This window comes from Plectropomus leopardus, chromosome 4 (genome assembly GCF_008729295.1).
Source record: "Plectropomus leopardus isolate mb chromosome 4, YSFRI_Pleo_2.0, whole genome shotgun sequence".
Taxonomy (NCBI): Eukaryota; Metazoa; Chordata; class Actinopteri; order Perciformes; family Serranidae; genus Plectropomus; species Plectropomus leopardus.
This window is the reverse complement of record NC_056466.1, coordinates 8,465,370-8,488,944: the sequence shown is the minus strand read 5'-3', so window position 1 is coordinate 8,488,944 and position 23,575 is coordinate 8,465,370. Positions and strand designations below refer to the sequence as shown.

Here is a 23,575-nt window from a genome sequence, read left to right as displayed (position 1 = left end):
TTAAAAAAAGAAAAGTTTTGGATTTTTTTTGTGTCGAATGAAATCTTAACAATATGTCATGGATATCCTTCTGTGTAATGCAACATAACGGCAAATTAATTCTCTGTAGCCATCAACAACGTAGCTCTAGTATGCGTCAGTGTGTGATTTTTTGTTTTACCGTCACATACTTTTTTTCGTATTCTTGTATTGTGTCTAAAAAATGCAGAGGAAGTAGGGCAAAAAGTAAAATGTTTTGTCATTATGGGTCCTTAAAAAATCATGGAGAGTTTTTGAAATTTTGTCCATGAAAAAGTCATTGTTGTTTTTTTTTTTTTTATTTAAAAATTATTTTTTGGGCTTTTTTAATGCCTTTTATCGATAGCACAGCGCAAGCGTGAAAGGGGAAGAGAGCGAGGGGGTGACATGCAGCAAGGGGCCGAGGCCTCTGCAGCGAGGACACAGCCTCTGCACATGGGCCGCCGCTCTATCCACTGAGCCACCAGCGCCCCGTCATTGTTGTTTTAATGTAATATTGCATAAGTTATTTGTGGTCGTTGTGCACTGACGTTACTCGTGACATATTTACGAAATTTTACGAAAAATAAGTACTTTTTTAAGTTCAGCACGTTTTTTTTTAAACAAAACCAAGTAGTTTTGTAGCCTAAACCTAACTGCGTCCGTTTCACGTTAACCTCATGTAACAATGTGTTTCAGATGCTGTTGTTCGGTGTGTGACAAGCGTTCGTATGTCTGTTTTTGACGACCTGAGAATGAGAACGGGTTGGAGAAGCTCACACGTATCAAGTATGTACCTCTGTCTTCTGTCTGACATTTCTAATTTCTCTTCTGCCCAGCAACAAATTTGCTGCAGCCAATGGAAAGAGAGCTGCTCCTAGAAAGGAGGAAGCGCAGACTGGGGATGTGGGTCGAAAGCAGAGGTCGTCCACAGGTCCAGTCAAAGTCGCTGTGCTGCTGAAATCCATCAGAGGAAAGAACAGTGACCCCAAAACCAACCACAAGACGGCAGCCAATGACTCCACTCAGCCAGAGAGGAAGAGTTTGGCCATCAGTCGAAATCTCTCTACTTCGACCAGCTCTTTGGGGTCTGAGGTGGTTGAGGAAGGACCCCTGGGCTCTCCCAGGAAGGCTGTCCAGGAAGTGCCTGATAAACACGAAACAGGACGCGAAGGTGTGGAGAGTAAACATCCAAGTGAAGATGCTCACGGGGGAACTGGAAAGGCAGCTGCGGAGAAACCGAGGAACCTCAGCAGGGTGAGTACTGTTAGTATAGCGGATGTCTTTAAAATGACATGCAATTTAAATCTTTACATTTGTCGACGAGTCAGCAAATTTGTCGACGCTGTAGAGTAAGACAGCTGCTTTGTACAGAGTCAACGAACAGCCTTTCTTTGTTTGTTACTTTCACATTTATTGTGTAGAACCCAAATACTTTAACATGCTGCTTCTCAGACATTTTGGCATCAGTGCTCTGTCTTTTCATGCAAATGATAATATTGCTATTGTTTACTGATCAAAAGCAAGCGGCAAACTCCCAGGCTGAAAAACGAAGCCAATGCAGAATTTTAAAAACCAGCAGTTTATCGATTAGCCACTTGAGGCCGGCTCCAAAACAGAGTAAATCCCCACAGACCTCCATGTAAAATGCTCAGCTTTACAGCAGAAATAAACATGTTTACAGCCTGGTATTAAAACGCCCCAAATTATTATTATAATGCATATTTAGGGAGGGGGCCACTTGAGTGACGGTAGCTACAGTCTGTGAATCAGATCCACCTCTCGCTCCTTCACAGCTCCAACCTCTCGTCTAAATATCATCACTTCTGGCTCCTAAAAACCAAGATGTTCAGAGTCAGAATCAGGTTTTATCGCCAAGTACATTTACACACATAAGGTATTAACTTGTTGTTTTGGTGCAAAACAATTAACATAGACGAGGAATTAAAGTATTAACTTTAAATTGAATAAGATACAAGATAAAAACATAAAAGCAGTACAAAATTATAAAATGAAAAATAGAATATAAAGAACACAAAATGTATGTTGATTGCTGAAAATTCCAACTCGGGACTTAAAAACGGTAGTCCACAAACCAATCAGCAACATCACGGCAAGGAGGGTCAAAAAAGGAGAAGTCACAGTTTCAAATTACGTCACGCAAAAAGGGTACAGCACATGCACTGTGAAATCTGGCCTGCAGTTGCCCAAAGGCTCAATAGCTGGCGATTATCATAGAACAAGAAAGGTAAAAGTCCATAAACAAACACATTCTGTATGCAAACGCTTTATTGTATATCTGCCTCATCAGTTTGAGCGAACCTAAAAGTTTTGTTGGGTCGAGCGCACTTAAGGAGGCTAAAAAGAGCGTACCCAAAGAGCACCTGAGCGGACATCATCCCTTTATTTCCATGCACTTTGCGCATGTGTCATAGCTTTGTGACTTTGCTTTTTTTTCAAACGACCTTGAGTCACGGTAGCAACAACAGGTCAATCTGACCATCCTCTGCTGGATCACAAGACAAACGACTTCAGATAGTCCTCTGGCTTATATATCACATTGCCATCCATTGCTCGTTGATCTTTGGGGTCCAGAGCTTTCAGCTGTGCAGCCCGTCGTCTCTGGAACTCTTTCCCATAAACCATCTGTGATATTGACTCTCTCCCCACTTTCAAATCCCAACTCAAAACACACCTTTTTAGACTTGCTTATTCTGTGTGATAATTGTTGTTAAACTTTTTTTTTAGCTTTTAACTGTATATCGTTTTACTACGTCTTGACATTTTGTTGTTTTATTATTGTAATATCTGTGAGGTTACCTTGACTGTCCTGAAAGGCACCCATTAATAAAATTTATTATTACACATTATTATTATTATTATTATTATTATATAAAAAAATTGTCTGTTGTGCATATGCAGACTTTAAATTTTAAATTTGAAGAGTCAATTTCAGGTCAAAATTTAACTACATTCAAACAAACCAATCCCTATCCCTAACCCTGACTGAAACGCTACTCAACAGGGGAACAGATTTTGATAGAGGGGAAGCTGAACTCTGTTCATCTGCACACGCTCCGCACACTGTAGTAAAGCAGACCTGGTTGTCAGCGATGTTCCCCTTTAAACTGAGCTCCTCTGCCTTCGAGTTGTGAATTCAGTCACAGTTGACATATTAAAATGATGTCATTTTTCATTTACATGCCAACAAGATCCAGAAACAGTTCTGGCTTGAGGTGCAGGTTATGCAACGAAGCCATTGTGAAACAGATAAGTGCCGCCATCAGCTGGAGCACTTCATCTGTGACATAACCTGCTGGTATAAAGTGTCGGGGGAGTCTTTAGAAACAAGATAGCTTTTCCTGTGCGGATATACAGTAACATACAAAAAGTGTCCTCATCATGGTTATTTTCTTAATTTGAGCGCAAGTTGTTACACATCTTTTTAAGGTTTTATTTTTAAGTCCCAGCTTGGCAGCAAAACGGAAAACGGCAGTCATGGTATGTGCTCGAGCTGGAGCTTAACCTTATCATTAACAGTTGCACTCCGAGGACAGAAGGATGCAATTACTGTATGTAAAGTATAATTCAAGACAGGGAAATTAACTAAATAAAAGACTGACACAAAAACGTCACTGAACTTTAGTTGTCTGATCCCCTGAGCTGCATTGTTGTTGTTGTTGTTGTTGTTGAGCATCATTTGCTTACACAGGAGAGACAGAGAAGCTTAAAGTGTGCATTGGGCTTTAAATGAAGGAGTGGTACGTGTAAAGTACGTGTGCTCTGTCTCTGGTATGTGTTTTTTAAAGATACAGTGAGCAGGTGACAAGTTTAAAACCTGCCCCAGCGTATTCTCTCATGGGCAGCCTGAGGGGTTTTTCAGTACAGGGTGTGTTTAGATCATGTAAACTGTGCTACAGTCACATGTACGGCACTGTAACCTTTACATATGAACAGAAACAGATCAGATGCTGTAGGCAAGAGCTGTGTTTTCTGTGCATCAGCCTTTATTTTACAATAGTTGTGATCATGGCCAAACAAGGTAATATTTTTAAGAAGCTTATATCATATATGCTTCACTGAACTCTGCACAGTTTTCTTATTCCGTCCTTTATGATTTGATGATATTCCTGACCATATAGTGGCACAAGTTCAGATGTCTGAATGATTAAATTCTTGAAACCTAAACAAACTGACTTGATTTAAAAAAAAAAAATGGGAAGAGGCTGAAGAGAAACTCAACAAGAACCAGACCAAAAATTGGCAAGAAATTAATAGAGAGGAAAAAAAACAAAAAACAAGAAGAGAATTACTGCAAGAAATTTAAATATATAATTAAAAGAATTATAAATAGCAGTTTTCTGGATATTTTTGCATAGTTTTTTTGATAATTTCCTTCTATTAATACACTCTGCTACTTTTCAGATCATTTCCTTGTCGCCTTTTACTAATTTTTAAAGGGTTCTCAAGGGCATGGAAACATTTTTACAGGCCTGAAAAAGTCAAGGAATTTGTAAAAATTGTTCAAATTTTTTAAAAAAAAAGCCACTGAATTTTGTTGTGTGTAATGAAATTAATTGTAAAAGTGATCTTATGGCCTTTCGTGTAATATAACATATCGGCAAATGTATTTTTCATGAGTTAGCTGTTGACGTCACAATGTTTTAATATGCATCAACTTAGGGCTGCAGGATATGTTGTTTCAGAATAGATATTGTGATTCGCGATAGTCGGGCTGAAGTATGAGCAATGTCAAGTAAGGCAAATGAAACAACAACTTCATTATTGCTTTATGGAAAGCTTGCACAGTTCTTGAGAGAGTATATTATGGGAAGTGAGATAGTGTGTAGAAAAGTATTGTTACTGGGTCAGCCAGTGCTGCAGACACAGTGAAGCGCATGCTTTTCCAAAATAGAAAAATTATTATGGGTCCTTGAAAAGTCATGGAAAGGTTTTGAAATTTTGTCAATGAAAATGTGTGGGAGCCCTGTTTTTTTGGGACATTTCTTGCCAAGTTGCTCATTATGTGTTTTCCCATGTTTTTTAGAGAAATCGAACCAGTTTTCTCAGGTTTCAGAGGTTTAAATGCTACTACAAAGTGTCTGAATGCAGCACAAGAAAAGTGATGTCGATACAGGTGTTAAAGGGTAAAATAGATGTACCGAAGGCCTTTATTTTATCGCTCTTCAGAGAAATAGTGTTACACATTTGCATCCATAAACAGAGCTTCAGTCAGGCCCAGTCCGGCTGCCAGCTAGCATGTCAACACATGATTTAGTGTGTATTGGTATGCTACAGTAATCCTCGGGCTCAGCCTCTCAGCTCAGCTGAAAAGTCGATGAGGCTATAAGTTACAAGAACGCTCCGAAGTGTTTCATCCCGCCTGAATAAGCTCTGAGATTTTGGGGTAGGGTGGTGGAGGTGACAGGGCAAAAGGCTTTCTGAGTTTCAGCACAGTGGGGATTTTAATCTGAGAATGTGTTGACCAAAGTTGTGAAAACTCTTTAACTTTTTCTCATTTTCCCAATTCCCTGACTGCTGTGTTGGTGCAAATTAAAAAAACAAAACAGTTTCTCTAAGTTGAGTCTTTCCTTTGAAACATCTGAGACAAATGGCAGGCCCTCATCCACAAACTCACTCCATGTGTGCTGGTGTTTATAGAGTCAGTGGGGGAGGAGTGGGTGGGGGTGGGGGTAAGACAGAGAGAGAAAAAAAATTGGCCTGGTCAGAGCCGGGATTCTCAAGGGGAATGTACAACACAATACCAACTTTTTTTTTTACCCCTCTTGTGGTTGCAGCACACTCCCAATTTTCCCTCCTACCTCTCTTTCCTGCTCTCTCTTTTCCTCCTCCCCCTCTTGTCTGAACACACTCTCTCCCTCACTCCTCCCCTCTGCTCCTTCACTGCCTCCCTCGCTTCCCCCAGTCCACATTTCTGACTCCGAGCGGGGAATGGCTAACACCATGGTCTCGGTGCGCAGCTCCGAGCTGGGGCCGCTCGGCTGGGACGCTGTCACTAAACGTCACCTCTTCCTACAGAAAGTCTCCTCCAAGCTGGGGCCCAATGCCAGGCAGCCGGGGAGAGGAGCCAAATTGGAGAAGGGACTCTCGGGGCCAGCTCCACCTCCAGGCTCAGGGACCGTACCTCCAGGACAGGGGAGCCTGGGGCCCAAGCAGAGTGATGGCTCCACGTTGGGAGAGAGTGGACAGAGCGCCGGGGGTGGATCTCCAACAAGAACGAGGCCGAGCCAAAGTCAGTGCCAGGGTGAGTCAACATCTGAATATATGCGGAGACATAAACATGAACTATTTTAGTAAGCTCACATTAACTTCATGAAACGTGACATGTAAACACACAGCAGCACATGGAGTGTTTGTCAGCTCCGCTCGACAGCTCCTCAGCTGTCTGTCAGGCGTTTAGACTCGTTCGTCTGTGTGGAAGAAAAACTTCTCCTCTGCAGCAGGAAATGAGCGGGCTGACACTGCAGAGCTGCGAGTTAAAATGCCTTCCACATACTGCTACACCACTCACACACTCTCGCTCACAGACACTCTCAGGCTCACTGTTTTGTGATCTTGACACTTTGTCACATATGGGAAGCAAGTTGCTGATGGACAGGCATGTGCTGTTATGTTTGTGTGTGTGTGTGTGTGTGTGCAGCTGGTGAATTAGGTTCTTGTTATATTTCAGTTGCAGTGTTGCACAAGATCTCTCTACTCTTTGTATCTTTACTCTGTCTGCATTTACACTGCAGTTCACAAACTATTTCTTTAAGCTCAGATTGCATGTTTGCATGCGTGTTGTGCGAACTAATTTTACCCCGCACTGCCTTGTTCTCCTTCAGAGAAAGTTAAAGGGACGTGTGTCTCAGGTTAAAGTAGATTTAGTGGCGTCTAGCGGTGAGGATTGCAGATTGCAAACAGCCGAAACTTTTACCAAAGGATTCCTTAAGTGTTAATTGTTTAGTTTTTTTTTTAGTGGGAGCCAAATTATCTTCAGAGGTCTTTTTCTCTCTAAAAAAACAGACCAGGTGACTGAAACTGGTAAAAACACTGAATAAAGCAGTTTCACGTTATAAATAAGCATTTCTCTGCCGTTGTTTGACATGTGGCAGACAGGCCGCTAGCTCAACACCTGCTAATGTGTGCTCACTTTTTTCTGATCCAAACGTTCAGGAGGCTTTTGCTGTGAGCTGAGTAATCTGCAGAGGTCTCTTCTTCTCCAAAACAAACAGACCAGGTGATTAAAACCGATGAAAATACTGAATAAAGCAGTTTTACGTTACAAATCATTGTTTTTTCAGCACTGTTTGGCATACTGCAGATAGCACTTGCATATGTGTGCTCGCCTTACTTCAATAACAAATGATCAGGTTTTTACCGGGAGCTGAATTGTCTGCAGAGGTTTGTTCCTCTCCAACACAAACTGACTCAGTGAATTCAACTGGTAAAAACACTGAATAAAGCAGTTTGACATCATGTTACATATCGATGTGTCTTCGACCCTGTTTGGTATGTCAGAGACGCCCGCCAGAGCCTGCTATGTGTGCTCATCTTTATTCTTTGATAACTTAAGATCCAAAAATCCAAGAGTTTTTTACCGTGAGCTGAATTATCCACAGATGTCTCTTCCTCTCCAAACAAACTGACCTGGTGAATTAAAATGGTAAAAAACACAGAATAAAATAGTTTCACATGAAAAAAAATCAATGTTGCTCATTGTGGAGGGGCACAATGGCACGAATGGCCATATCTAGAGCCAGTGTTTGGTTTGTCTGCTGTGGGCTACCGTAGTGCAACATGGCAGTCTCCAGAGAAGATATATATTTAGATATACAGGGCTCATTTTAAGGGAACTGAAACACAACAGTTCTTACTTTCAGGTGATTATGCACCAAAACAACATGCTGCTTATATTTCATTTCTGCCAATATACCCCCTTAATCCTGCACACTGGACCTTTTAAGAACATAGTGGTGACTTTTTTCCCCTCAGTGCTTTCATTGTTTTTTTTTCCTTGTTCTCTAGTAGTCAGGTTTTTCTTTTTTATTCGTCCTGAAGGGAATTTCAGGCGTCAGTTTCCTGTCTGCCGCTTTGTGCGTTTGTGATATGTGTTGAAAGGTGAGACTGAGAGGGCTGTTGGCGTCATGTCAGTCACATCCTGACACTGTAGCCTGCAGTCTACAGTATGTGTGACGAGACACTGTTGAGACACTCAACTTAAACATGGTGTCCCCTGTCTGGTGTCCGGTGGCCTGTAATTCCACTCTGTGTGTGTGTGTGTGTGTGTGTGTGTGTGTGTGTGTGTGTGTGTGTGTGTGTGTGTGTGTGTGTGTGTGTGTGTGTGTGTGTGTGTGTAACTTGACCCTTGTTTTCCATAATCACTGAGCTGTATTGTGTCATTTACATAGCGGAAAAATGCTGAAATGTATGTGTGTGTGCATGTGTGGAAAACCAGATCTTTCTCCTTATAAAGGTCACATTCTGACGGACAAAAGGCCGTCTGTCCCCTTTGCTGATATGCAGGAACAAACGGATGCCTCTTGACCTCAGACTGAGATCGCTATCAATGGATTTCTTGTTTGTGTGTGTGTGTGTGTGTGTTTGCGTGCGTGCGTGTGCGTGTGTGTGTGCGTGTGCGTGCATCTTTTGAATCTGGCCCTGACTTGATTACTTCATTACAAAGCTTTTCCATTACAAGTTTAGCCAGTGTGTTCTTGTCTCAGTGTTTTTGTCTGTACTTAGATGAGATACGCTTCTGTAAACAGACAAATCTGTGTATAAGATGAAAGAAAATCACCCAAAATGAGCCAAACTGACCAGTCCACATGTTATCAAGCGATCTTTGCTTTAGCAGGACAATACATTTCTTTAGATTGTCTCATTGGTTCACTATCTGTAAAGTTAATCATGCATCTGCACGTCTTATCTCTTTAAAGGTGTCCCTGTGCCACATAGTCGTCTTTCCTGTTTGATATGCTGATTCATGTTTTGACTCTTGTGTGTACGTGTGGATTTGGTTATGTCACCTAACTATTTACTGCTGAAGAGCACCTGAGCCACAAAACCCACTGTTCTGTATAACATTATCATTGTAGATAGCACAGAGCTGATATCTTCAGGGCAGGAGACAGATTTACTGACAACAATTTAGATCTGAGGAAGACGTCAAAATAAGTTTGTTGCATTTGTCGCTACAAGTTATCAAACCAAGTATTATTGTCCACAGACAGAAAGCAAACATTTTTTTTAAACTTGTATTATAAAGCAGAATATAATCCACTTCCCAAAACATGACAGAGAGGCAGATAACCAATGGTGGAGGACGTATTAGTCAAATAAACGTGCTAATACCAAACTGTAAAAATACCAGCAAAAGTGTTGAAAATCTTAATTATGTAAAAGTATGGAAGCAAACCATTGCTTTTGATGAGAGCCATTCATTTCAATTCCTGCAAATCAACTCTGAGACATAAGTAAGACTCAGACGCAGATAAATCATCCCAGGGAACGTTGTGACTAATTATTTTGATGAAGTTATCACAGCTTCCTGAGGTCATGCAGCAGCAGAAGCTTAACAAGAAATCACAATCTTCTCACCTGTTGCAAAGCATTTAATAACATTAATAATGATAATAAACTTCAAATCAATGAAATCATGAAAATGACCAAACAGAACAGCCGACAAGGCAATTTAATATAAAAGGACATTTAAATACAATAAAAACAAAATAGTAAGAAAGAATAAGAAAAATGCAGTATATAGAAGGCATCATAGCACAATATCAGCAAAATCATAAAATCATAAAACCAAAATTAAAATTCAACATTTTTTTTTAGCTGTGGAAAGTGTAAAAAGAAAGGGTTTCAGGCCTGTATCAGGAAAGCCACAGCTAGTTAAGGGCTGAAGCGAAGAAATATATTTTTATTTTTGTCTTTGGCTTTAATTATATAGATCAGCTGCTGCTGATTGTTTCTCAGATGTTAGCTCAAAGTTTGGTCTTGAGTTTATACTCAAAATTAGGTGAAAGTCAGAGATTACAGGAGGAATGTAGTCACTCGAAGGTCTGACCTGGTGCCGTCAGACAATTTTGTGTTTTTGTGTATCAACAGTGAGCACGAGGCAGATCTAACGTGAGCCAGCTCTTACCTAACTTTGATTTCAGAGGTAACAGAATCCAGCTGCTTTCCTCTGGCTGGCTTTTCATCAGAACTGAAACCAAACGAAGCCAGATGTTTCCTGCTGGCTTCAGTCTCAGGACAAGTTTTACTGCTGCACTACCTTTGCCAACAGAGACTCTGTGTGTGTGTTAATGTGAGGTAATGTAATTGCGGTGAACACATGTAAACTTTTTTCCCTCTCTTTATAACAAACCCTTTTCTCTTTGTGCTTTCTGCCTCTCTCTCTCTCTCTCTCTCTCTCCGTTGCTCTCTCCTCTTTGCCAGGGAGATCTCATGTTTGTAGAAAGTTTGATTTGAAGCTTTAATGACCTTGGTGGATAAATGAGGTTGTTGCAGCAAATAAGAAAGTACAGCACAGAGCAAATTGTTGGTCATAGACGTACAAAACCAACTGAGTACAAATTTATGAAGTGAAATTAATTTAAAGCACATGCAGGATACACAGAAAAACAATAGAAAGTCTGTGTTAATGAGGTAATTTAGGAGAAAAAAGTTCTGTAAGAGACTTGGTTGAGGCCCAAAAGGAAGTGGATTACCTCTTTATTTAGTCAGTATGTTAGTGAGAGTGCACGTTTAAATAGCTGCGAGAGCTGGTGCATCCTCACATCAACTTTAGCCCTTTTTACACAGAGATTGTGCTATAGGGCCACTAAAAAGTCCCTTCTTTATGCTGCATTTATGTTTTTTACACAGAACAAAACAATAGTGATGATGTCACTCTAGTGTTTGATTTTAGACAGCATGCCAGCATTGTGGAAGCAAAGGAGGTGCGATGACTGTGACATTTAAGACAACAGCGGCAGCCGCTAGTGGGACGTATAACATGGCGTCTGCAGCCCTCTCTTAACATTAACAAAAGCATAACATGTTCATAACAAGAATTTACCGTCTCCGTTGTATGGCAGCTGATTTTGCTTAGAGGGAGAGGAGCCCCTGAATCTCATTGTTATTTTTCCAATTTGTGGACATTTATGGTGACTGTTCTTCTTTGAGTTAGCCAATAACTGCTACTAGTTACTTATTAAATCCCCCAAAATGGGTCAAATGTATAACACACCCTCAAACGTCACATCCGTCTTGTCCATTTTCCCATCCTGCCGGCTTTATTAGGCGCAATTACTCCCTCTGTTGCAGGCTCAAAGATGAGACAACTCCGTCCTTCTCTTGTATTACAATTGTACCTTTTATACCAAATGGCACAATATTCCTGCCTTGAACAGGCAGTGTAAAAGCTTTTGTTAAAGGATGTGGAGATACTTCATGTGTGGTCCTGCCATAGCCCATGACTGCCGTCCTATTTCTATGTGTCACTTCACATTCTGGTCTGTTCCTAAAGCTGTGATGTGTTATCTATTTAAAATAACAGGAAAAAAAAAGGTTTTCCAGAGTGAGACTACTGTAAAGAGGTACAGTAGTTTCAACAGTTCCTGAATGAAATCAGAAGACACCAGAAACTCTTCTGTGGTTAAGTTGTTTGTTGTAGTTGGTTTTTTTTTCATTCAGAAAGTCGACCACACATCAAAGAAAGTATTTTTAACAGTTCTCATTTAAAAAAAAAGAAAAGTGTTGCTAAAAATGCAGTTTGATGTGGCTTTAATGATGTCCATACGTCTTTTTAACAATAAAACAATGTTTTTTTGTTGTTGGGGAGTTAGGTGGCCTATTTGTTGCAGCTGTTGCTGTTTTCTGTGAAGTCTTGTGTGTAGTGTGCTGTCATAAAACAAATAGGCGCAGAAAGAAGCATGTATCTACTGCTAGCTCATATAGCACCACTGAGCTAGCTAACATTACAGCTCGGGTGAGGAGGACGGCGTTAATGTTTACATCTCGCAATGTTGCGAGCCGCTCATCAATGAGTAGATGCATATTTCCTTCTACACAGGAATTCGGTTTGCAGGTGTAGTTCGGTTGAAAGAAAATAGTTCCTACATGACACTGCTCACAACAAGGTCTGTGGATTATCTTGAGTAACCGGGTCATGATTTTTGGAAGGAGACATGTTTTTTGGTGCTTTGCACCACAAGCCGAGTGCCGAAGGCAGACGTCTCCAGCACTCTGCATCTCTCACCAAAACAATTTAGATTAATAGCAATATAGTAAAGAGAATAAATATGTATTCCTGATTTTGGGGTTAATCTTCCCTTTACAGGCCAGAGAAATAACACTGTGGCACCCCGCTGATTTATGGCAGCAGCCCTGACGTAGAGATGACAAGCAGGACTGCCAGGGCCTCCCTGCTTCGCTAGAAAAAACAAGTTTGTCATTACAAAAAAACGCAGGCACTGCCAGATTGATCCACCAGAACTGAGTTCTTTGGTTTGGAAGATGAAATAACATGCAAAAAATGTTGTGTTTACAGTTGCAGACAGGAATAAGATTCTTGGTGGTGTAGCCATGGAGTGCAAGAAGGGATGACTCAGTTATTTACCGTATAAAAGAGCATCATGGGATCCGAAGTGACGGTGAATCTGCATCATGGACACTTGAAATATTTGACTGTTTTCATTGAAAGTGAAGCAAAGAGATTGCTTGTCCTCTCTTTGTGGTATTTCTTTGTATTGCAGTCTTTTGTCTACACCTCACCCACTCAACCCACTGACCTGTTCTCTCACACACACACACACGCACACACACACACACACACACACTCTTAAGACTCACTCACCTCCTAAGCATCTCATGTCCCTGGTTTGGTGTGTAGAGGAGGGCGTCATGGCTCTCTGGAGAATTAATTCTTCTTTGGTTTTAGGAAAGAATGTGTGACTCAGTCTAGAAAAATGATGAGCGTTTGAGACGTTGTGCTTCACATTTCCATAACTATAATGCAGCGTTCTCTGCTGTAGCAGCATGTTGAGCAAAATCCTGAAAACTCCTTCCATCATCTGGATACCTCATGTTACTTTATATAGATATAAACTGCATATGAACACTTGTACGTGTTTATGCTGCTCCGTCAGGTCCAGATGAATTCCTACGGTCAATGGAGAAAAACTAGTGCGGCCACATTTTCAGAATTTTGGCATCGACTTGGTACCGAAATATTGGCCCAATAGTCTGATGTGTATACAATTTCTATTGTATACACATCAGACTATGTTAGACCAAATATTATTTTCAGAATCAGCTTCTGTCATGTGTCTGTAATGATGAATGAAGTTAATTTATGCGACTCTCTTCTTCCCAGGTATCCCCAAACCTCGCACCACCTCAGAGCGAGCATCTGTTTCAGCTGTCCCGAGTCCTGCAACGTCCAACTCCAAACCAACAGCCAATCAGCAACCAGCATCTGGGCCAATCAGACGACCTGCAGCGCCCGCTGCATCTAAACTTCCTGTGAAGGGATTACCCACAAGCCTCAGCTCCTCATCACTGGGAAGCACTGAGATCAGTGGAGCTGTGAGCAAAGGTAAGGCTCTTTTCTTGCACTCACACGTAACTTTACTTCCTTCTCTTTTCACTGTTGATTTGTGTGTTTCTCAAACACACACACACACGCAAGGTCATATACAATCAGCTGCTGAGGGTGAACTGACATTCATGAAGATGCTTGTACAAACAGACTGTTGTAGTGAGATATACGGTCAGTTCCTCTCACACCGTTACAAGCTGTCATCACTGCTCACCCCTGGGAAGCTAGGAATGTGTGTGTGTGTATGTGTGTGTGAGTGAGTGTGTGTGCGCACGCTGGACACGTGGTGTTTTTTGAAACAACATTTCATCTTTAGTGGGAGAGAAAATGAGTGTGTGCGCGCACTCATTTCTTCCTCAGTTGAGGTCAAGGAGCACATCTGGTCAGGATCCAGAATACAGACGTTCCTCGTGTGTGTGTGTGTGTGTGTGTGTGTGTGTGTGTGTGTGTGTGTGTGTACGTGTGTTCATTGTCTATAGCGACATTCTTTAAAGGACAATTTCTTCTCACACTCTTAAACTCTGAGCACAGTTCTAAACAGTTCTCTGTAAGCAAATTTTTTTCCGTCCTTTTATGTGCTTCGATAGCTGCAGCCAGAGGTATTATGTTTTGGGGTTGTCTGTCTGTCCCATTCTTCTGAACACCGCATCCCAAGATACTTTGAGGGAATTTCTTTAAATATAGCACAGATGTCCACTTTAAGCCAAGGATAAACTAGATTAGATTTTGGTGGTCAAAGTTTACTGTGACCTTGCATTCGTCTTATTCTCATGAACGTGATATTTCAAGAACATCACAAAAGTCCACTTGGGCTCAAGAATGAGCTGATTAGAGGTTTGTGGCTGAAGATCAAGTCACTGTGGCTTTGGGTTTGTCTGATTTTCATTGACATGATATCTCAAGTATGCCTAGAGGGATTTTTTTTTTTAATTTGGCACAAACATCCACTTTGACTCATGAATGAACTGATTAGACTTTGGGGGTTGAAGGTCAAAGATCAAGCTCACTTCGACTTCATACAAAATGTTTTTGGCCATTACTGGAGAATTCCTAGTCTAAAATTTCATACAAAAGTCTGTTAGAGTAAGATGGTAATGTGATGACATTTTATACGTAAGAGGTCAAAGGTCAACGTCACAGTGACATCATAATGTTCTGCAAAAACACTTTTCTGCCCGTTATTCAGCGTCATATCTCAGAAACAGAAGGAGAACCATTTGGTTAGATACTGCATTGGTGACACCAATCTTGGGTGCCCACCTTGAAACTATGGTTGCAAATTGTTAGAACTTTTCTTAATTGATTGTTGGTAAAAGTAACGATGAATTAATTGATTAATTGTTATTTGAAAAAAACATAAACTTTGCGAATTTCAAACAATACCAGATTTTTTCAGTCGAAGCTAACAGCACCTTACTGCATATACTTTGACATTGCATAGCCTATTGTTGTAATTCCACATATTCAATTAAATTCTTAATGACAGATTAACCGATTGTCAATTAAGTGTTATCATCCATTCTTAAAACAGTGTAGAAGACGTATGCAAAACATCCATGTTGTCACAGACTGTAAGTGCAACTCAATTGGTGTGTGGCAGCATGCATTTCTAGTTTTCCCGTACGTAGATAAGCAAATGTACAGGGTATGATAACAGTTACCGCTGTAACCCTACGTTGTGTTTATTTTTTTCACAGCTGCAGTATTGAACTCTGTACTCAGCTCCCATTTGTTACTAAAAGTAGCATTCCTTTGTGGCAAAGATCTCCACATGTTCTCATTTGGCCTTCAGGTTTTGCTGTTTATAGTCTCTACAAACCCCAATTTAACATGCCAACCAAAACAAAGTCTGAAAACCATGAGTGTGGTCACAGAAAGTGCAGTTGAGATTACTTGTCACATTTTCAAACAACTTTTCTTGTAGTCAGATGTAATAGAAATTGTGATTTTGGTTTGCAAGTTCTCCCTTTCTTTTCTTTCCTGCTCACACATCACGGTGATGGTTACAGATTGCTAGGTTGTTATGGTAACCACATTACATGTGTTAGTTCCCATGGTAATCTTAAGGTTCTGTGTTTAGTCGCGTCAGAGAGCAGCGTCAGTGTTGTGCAGCCCCCACGCAGATAGTTTTTATATTTTCTGTTTTTTTACACCCACACACTTGTTCGTTATACCCGGTGTTCATATGAGCTCTGGACATTCTGTCTCTTGGAAATAAATGAGTAACTCTGATATATGTAAATGAAATGTGTGTGGGTAGAAGCCAAGAATACACCAGGTTCAGTCAGATCTGGTCCACACAGTATCTTCTGCCTCAGATGTGTTGCACTTTAACTTTGCTGATTAAATAATTTATTGGTAAGAAGAGCAGGATATATAAAGATATTTTGATTAGATTGCAAACATTAATGATTATAATCACAGGGTTCCAATGTAAAATACAGTATTAGCATTCTATGATTACATGCAGAAACAATCTGGCAGTACACATGTAATACCTGTTTGTTTTTGGGTTTTTTTATTTGCAATGATTGTACTTTGGCATTAATATCTTTTCTCTGCTGCTGCGCTGGTGAGAGGCGGCCTGTGCTGTTGGTTAAACTTCAGCTTGTTTTTGCCAGTTTATGCTCCGCAGATCTCCCCTACTGCTCCGTATGCCGTGCCACATAAACATTGTTGTTTTCCTGCAAGTTTGAATCAGTTTTTAATTGCAGAGACGGCTATAAAAAATAATCTTGCAATGCAGCCCAGAACATAACAACAGAACTAACTTATTTCTGCAGGCATGTGTTAGCTGAGCATGATATCTCAGGAACACTTTGAGGGAATTTCTTCAAATTTGGCACAAACAACCGCTTGGACTCAGTGATAAACTGTTTAGAATTTGGTGGTCTAAGCTTAAGGTCACTGTGACATCACAAAACATAACTCAAGAATTTATAAACTAGTTATGGCAACATTTTACACAATTGTCTAAGAGGATATAATGATGAAATGATTACATTTTATATCCAAAAGGTGAAATGCCAACTTTGCTGTGAAATGTTCTTTTTCTGCATAATTCAACATCATAACAGACATGTGAGACATTTGGTCACATACTGACTTGACAGTAATCTTGGGTGCCCACCTTGAAACTGTGCTAATTAGATAGATCTTCGGTGTTGGGTTAGAAATGTGTGTGATGCTTTTAGATTTTGTTGCTTTTTTGCAGCTACATATTTGAAGTGTTGTCAGCCATCACAGCTGCATTTGAGTCTGTAAACTGCAAGGTGGTACTTCCAGTTTTTCTCTGTGCTTGTTGTTTGTTTTTCTTTTGTTTAGTTTCTCCCAAAAGCCAGAAGATAAACATTACACATCCCCTTCACGCATCCTTAAACACACATACCTGGGGCATGATATGATCGTATCCGACATGGAGAATGTTGATGTTACCCTAAAATATCTAATTTACATGACAATGTCTGTAATAATATCCTCGAACAAATGCGATTCTGTGGCTTTTGAGTTTCCCGCCTTGACATCCCAACAACAAACACACCACACATGAACATCTGATAAAGCCCACATGCTTTCATTTCTGTCGTTTGCCTTTAGCTCAAATGGAGCGATAATGACCGCAGACAGTTAACCGTGTTTATCTTTGACAGCCATCAAAGAACCTTTACAACTCGCATCCTAATCTGATCCCTGAATATTTACAGATTTCCTGCAGGTCTTAATATTACTGAGTGGGTGTTGTGTGAGTGGGTTTTGTGCCCCTATTCAGTATGCCAAACAGGGTTGTAGTTATTCTCAGTATGTATGAGGGAAGGAACTACAAGAACACACAAGCATTAGTTAGCATAGTTATTTATTCTCCCACACAACAGCTTTATGCTTTACAAATGAAGTTAGAAAGTAATTTGAGCTTGAGTGATGTAAAGATTTGTCCATGATTACAGAGGCTGAACTCCTCTGATCTCCTCATCCTCTTGTTTCACCCTTTTTTCTGTTTATCTGAGTCATTTTCTGTTATAGATATTATATAATTATTTATATGATTCACAGTATTGACATTAAAAAAGCACCTGTTCAAAAGTTCTGCTCTTCTATCTCTCTAAAGCTGTCTTAATACTCTTCCCTTTAGCTTCTCCAACATCTCCAGTAGCTCCAGCACCAAGCGGGACCAAGCCAGATGAGCCGCCCAGCAGAAGCGTACCTCCTGTGGGCAGCCCGAGCACAGCAAAGCCCCTCATCTCCAACACTGCAGCTCCAGCCAGCACCAGTACTCCCAGTGAAGCAGTTAGCAGTGGTGTCGCTGTTGCTCCAAAGCCTCCTGCAATGAGGAGCAGAGCTCTGTCACTGCAGGCCAGGACCACTGCGACAGGTGAGTGTGTGTGTATCTTTCATGTTTTTTGGGGGGATGACAAATGCAAAGTTCTTAAAATCCAGGGGGTCCCTGCGTTCCTGACTCGACTGATGGTTTTACCAGCATTTGACTCACATTTGAGAATCTCTTTTTTTGGCATAATGACATCTTGAAACACCTCCAGGAATCATTTTCCTTAATAGCGGTGTAGGTGTATTTATGCCTTTTCAACATTTTCAGTGTGGTTTTACAGAAAATATCAATGCAAACTGTGTAGAATAGATCTCAGTCTGTGCTATTTAAATCCTGCAATTAATAGCTAATCTTTACAATTTGTTTTTCTAACATGCCTGTGTAAATTTGGTCTTGAGACTAATGAACAATGTATTTAATGCTTCATCTATTTTTTTTGTAATATTTGGAAGTGCATGAAAGCTGGCACAGTTCAAATTGGACCTTTTTTGTCAGCGTTTGTGTACATAAATAGATATGAGAAAGAGAGTAGGACAGTAGTTGGTTGCCTTTATAAAACACATGACATGGATACTTTAAATTTGCACTGGAGGAAAGAAAAACAGCTGTTTCTGTTGTGTATCCCATCTGGTTTTAGAGGCTGGATAACACATGCTGTCATATTGCACAGAGGGACGGGGATAGTGTGTAATGGAGAGATAGTGATTACAGCTGTGAACTCTGAATAAGGACTGAACAACAAGAGAAAGACTGTGGAAGATGGAAGATCTGAAAAAAAAAACTTTTTCGTTATAATCTGGCCTCTCGGACTTCAAATTTTGCTTTAGTTGTTAAACTCTGTGACCCGGAGAGTGGAAACCCAGATCAGGGTAGACATGTTTTCATAATAGGAGCTACCTTAACTGCAGAAGTTTGAGTATCAACGTCCGGCCACTGAGTTAAACAAGACATCTAGAGAAGTTCTGTGACGGGCTTCGACTTATCCTGCATCTTCTTCACAGGTCTGAAGGCGCCGACAGTCACCAACCACAACATCGCCAAGACAGCAGCCGCCAATCAAACAGCAGCAAAGACTTCTCCCGCTGCCAATCAGGCGCTGACGAAGCCGGGGTCCCAGTATCCCCTGCAAAGAAGCGGCTCAGCGAGACTCAGTCGACTGAACAGCACAGGTGAAGATGTGTGAGAGGCTGTGTGTGTGTGTGTGTGTGTGTTGGCAAGCAGAGATGTTTGTGTGTGACTGGTTGCAGGTGTGTCTTAAAACCGCAGTAATCTCAGGAGTCTTGGCGTGAACCACAGTGGCAAACATCCAGGGTTATCACAGCTACTGTGTGTGATTTGTGTGTGTTGACGTGTGTGGGTGCATCGTGAATGATGTTGACGTTAAAGCACCTGAAGCTGTTAACCTGTTTGATCTGGTATTCTGATGGTTTTTGGCAGAACAACACTCTGCTCTGTGCCAGATAAGGGCGAGTTTGCCTAAAACCGTTGCTGTTAATGTTTTGTTCATGTGGCATTGGCAGCAGCTTGGTGCCAGGTGTCACAGCAGGCTGGTTGCCAGCAGCATCCCCGGGTCTAACCTGCGTACCTGCAGCAACAGACATGCTGATTTGGCGGGGAGTCTGGGTCGTTTGGTCCCCCAGTGCTGGGTTTTTTTGTAGGCTGCATTCGGGCTGCTGTGGCTGCTGACTGGGGGTCTGTTTCTGGAGCTGCTGCCTGCTCTCCTCACAGAGCGATGGTCTCTGGCAGTGGGGAGTGGGGTGGAGGATTCACAATAAGCTAATGTAGGCATCATAAAAGTGAACTTAAAGTCGCAACTTTAAGTCTTTGGCTCTGGTTTGCAGGAGTCTTAACTATTAGCACCGTTTTCTCTTCATCTCTGTAACACTTTGCCGTATTTAACACGTGTTTTGTTTATTGTCAGACTTTCTTTGAGACTCTCTTTGATAAGTCTCAAAGAAATCCTTTTTTGGTTTGGTTTGCAGTGTAGATGCTAATACTGGAATAGCAACTTTCTCTGCAGGTCTTTCTCTGCAGGATGCAGGACATTTGCAGAGCAAACGCCTTCTCCCTGAAATGGCCTTTGATTGGCCAAAGTCTCACATCATGGGCTGAAAACAGCCAAGAGGAGGTGCAGAAGTTTAGTTTTCTCTCAGTCCACCTTGTATTACAGTATGCTCAAAGTTAATTATGAGATTTTTGTCCAATGCTGCCAAAATTAAACTCCTTACAACCAGCTCTAAGAGCAGAACATCCAAGTTCTGTGAGCTGTCTGCCTCCTTATTATTACAAACAAAGCATAGCAGGCCACTCTGCAGGTTAAGCTATTGTGTAAGAGGGCCGATGTTTTAATGAACTTGATCACTTTATCCAGAAGGTCGTTTGATGTGCTGCTAAGTACCATATATAGGTTCTAGTGTTTTATATATGGTGCACTGATGTGTTGGATCTTATGTTACCCATTTATTTTATACTTTTATGATTATTTTATGGGTATAGATAATACATCTCTGTTTGTTTTGAGTATTATGTGTGTTATGGGTTGGTGCTTTTACTATAGTTGCCTTTATTTGTCTTTGTTTGAGTGAGCTCACTAAGACAAATTCCTGTAATGTTTATGTGGCAGTGAAGTATTGAATCTTAAATGGAAAACTTTTAATAGTGATATGAGATCATCCCATTGATTCCAAAAAACACTGCTGGATGTTTACTGTTCAGTAACACACACAAACACACACATTTGGACTGACTGACTACGTCTCTTACCCTGGAAGCTTAAGCAAACATAATTATCATCCCTCCACAGTCTCTCTGTAATTATTCTGCTGCTCATGACACACACACACACACACACACACACACAAGCCATAACCACAAAAAACACAACCCCCCCCCCCCCCCCCCCCAAAAAAAAAGACTGGACCCCCCCCCCCCCCCTAAAAAAAATTAACCCCCCCCCCCCCCCCCCCCCCCCCCAAAACCCATTTATACCCCCCCCCCCCCCCCCCCCCCTTAGGTTAATGGTGAATTTCAAGCCGTGACAGTCCAACATTTACATTTTGATGTATGTGACAACAACAAACTCATTTCGAAGCAGCTTTAGATATGATTTTTCCGCATTAAGAAAATTTTTTTTGCAAGTAGCAGATACCTGTGCAGTACAGGTTGTTTCTTGGCGCCAGTTATTCTGTGAAGTGTTGGCAGGTTTGTACGTGTGGGCCTGTGGATCGGGGCTTTGCTTGCGCTCCCCCATGTGGTGATTCTGCTGTGGACCGGGCGCTGGTGCCTCCGTGTCGCGGGCTGGAAGTCTCTCTGGGGATGCGGGGAGCATACTCAAGACATGCTGGTACCTTGTTGATGCTTCACCACTCACACTCAAACACAAAACACCCCACACACACATCTAAGCTCATTTTACAAACATATACACACTCACCAAAAAGCCAGGCCGCCTCACTCTCATAAAACACACCTGAATTTGATTTTTCCATTCTCCCTCTCTTGTCATTGTCACCCACAGCGCACTAGGCGGACAGTGGTAGCAGGGTGGCTTTTAAAGCACCGGTGCTATTTTTAGCTTTCTGTCTTATGGCAGACACAATATTGATCTGACATAACATCAGATGGTTTTTATTGGTACATCTTGGGTGAGCTCTCAGGGGACTATTTAGTGTCAGGCTGAGTTGAACATTTTGGAGTGATTTGAGCTTATTTTTCAGTCTGAATTTTTTCATTTTATAAAGGAACCACTGTGCCGTGCAGATTTTAAGCGAATGTAACTCATTAAGGTCATGACAAAGGCTAGTCAGTTGATACACCTTGGAAGCTAATGATAGCAGCTTAGATCACACATCAAATTTATAAATGTTCACTTTTCGTCAATATGCAACGATGGTATACACTTGTTAAGCTCCCGTTAGATTCTCCACCATATTCTTCTCATATCTTTTTGAAGCGGTCAAGTCTGAAATAGATCATTCTGACTGTTTTATTTATATTCCTTTAGTCTGTAAAGTTCAACTGATCAAATGAATCGAAAGGGGTTTTCATAAAATTGCCTGGGATGGTCCTTAATAAGTCACTAAATTTGTTGCTTTTTAGAAATAAGTCACTAAGAGGGTCTGAAAAGTCAATAAATCTAGCTAAACAGTTGCCAAATTGCACGGTGGTGCCGTGTCCTGCATAACGGCATTGCCCACCCATATCAGATTTATACATTTTTCTCTTATGCTACTGAGTGACATTTTTCAGGAATCTTAATTGGTGAACAAGCTTTAAGTTCACCCGTAGATCTGCATCTGCAGTTATGTTTGTTAAGGAAAGTGAAAATCTAACTATTTGTAAATTTGACACAAATATGGGGGTCAAAGACAAAAAGCATACATATATATATTGCAAATGCATAATGGCAAGAAATCAAATAAAAGATTTACAGGGCATGTAATCTCCAAGATGGGGATCAAAACCTGGTTCTACTGAGGACCTGTTCTGCTTTTTTGAAAACTGCTGTTTTCAATCAATATTTTTTTTACTTATTGATACTGCTGTGGATTTTTGTGGGTCTATAACGTAACATTACATCATCATCACACTGTCCTTTGGGTTAAAAAAAAAAATACTCAATTCTGTCTGTCTCTGCTGCTGCTTTGCAATCATCATCCACTAAAAACACCAGCGTGAGAACACCTAAACTTTTTAGCAAGTCAGTTAAAAATAGTAATCCAATGTTGAAATCAGCAGGATGAGAGCAAGCTCGCTAAATAAACGAGGTTCAATAAGGTTTCATTGTGATGTGTTGAAGGTCGGCTCAGTAAAATGACTATCAGGGCAAAGGTTAATAAAACGTAATCATGATGTTTTTATATGTAACATCAAGAAAGATAAAATTCAGTTTTCTACGAGAAACTTGAATAGCACAGTTGTTTGGGTGAGAAATGTGTTTCCCCTGCAATGTAAAAGAAACATTCCCTTGTTAAGTTATAAAAACAAAAAAAACAGATTCTGTAATTGTCGCCTCGTCTGTTCGCTAAGTAATAGAAATGTATCAATAGTGGTATTGATAAGGATTTGTCTCTTTAAGGAGTCTCGATAGTTTTATCAATATCAGTAAAAATCTCCATCATATTTGCAGCTGGCAGCAATACATTTTAAACTCTGTCTTTTTTTTTGGCATTTTAAAACCTTAGATAAAAATTTGAACAAACAGCTAAGCAGACTTGAATTGTGTGTTTGTGTGTAAAACAAAGACGTCTGTGTTTGGCTGAAGTTTTAATACTGCACCTGCCACTGAGAGATGAAGAGACACCGAGCTGTCTCCCAACCCTCTGTGTGTTTCTACTTTATGGCGGTTCTTTCATCACAATTTAACCTTTACGTGATTCATCTCTGACATTTACTGCCGTTCAAATAGATTTGGAGAGACGAAGAGAGACCCGAGAAAATAATAATAGAGAGAAGGAGGAGCGAGGGAGGGAGTGAGAGAGTGAGTAAGCAGCGGAGACAAATTATTCAAATCCCACCCACTCCCCCTCCCCCTCCGCCCCTGCAGCATCCCTCCCTCTGTATGTGTGTGTGTGTGTGTGTGTGTGTGTGTGTGTGTGTGGTGTGTGTGTGTGTGTGTGTGTGTGTGTGTGTGTGTGTGTGTGTGTGTGTGTGTGTGTGTGTGT

At 40.9% G+C, this 23,575-nt stretch overlaps 1 protein-coding gene across 2 annotated transcripts in view; it reads left to right on the top strand.

Annotated features, from left to right (window-relative positions):
• The window catches only part of LOC121941510 (microtubule-associated tumor suppressor 1 homolog), an 86,575-nt gene that overhangs the window by 25,780 nt on the left and 37,220 nt on the right, over nucleotides 1–23,575 (top strand). For both annotated transcript variants that reach the window (XM_042484314.1, XM_042484313.1), the window contains exons 3-7: nucleotides 838–1,254; nucleotides 6,037–6,262; nucleotides 13,364–13,585; nucleotides 17,718–17,957; nucleotides 18,914–19,081. In XM_042484314.1, coding sequence (XP_042340248.1) covers nucleotides 838–1,254; nucleotides 6,037–6,262; nucleotides 13,364–13,585; nucleotides 17,718–17,957; nucleotides 18,914–19,081 — 1,273 coding nt within the window. The remainder of the gene's footprint in view (nucleotides 1–837; nucleotides 1,255–6,036; nucleotides 6,263–13,363; nucleotides 13,586–17,717; nucleotides 17,958–18,913; nucleotides 19,082–23,575) is intronic.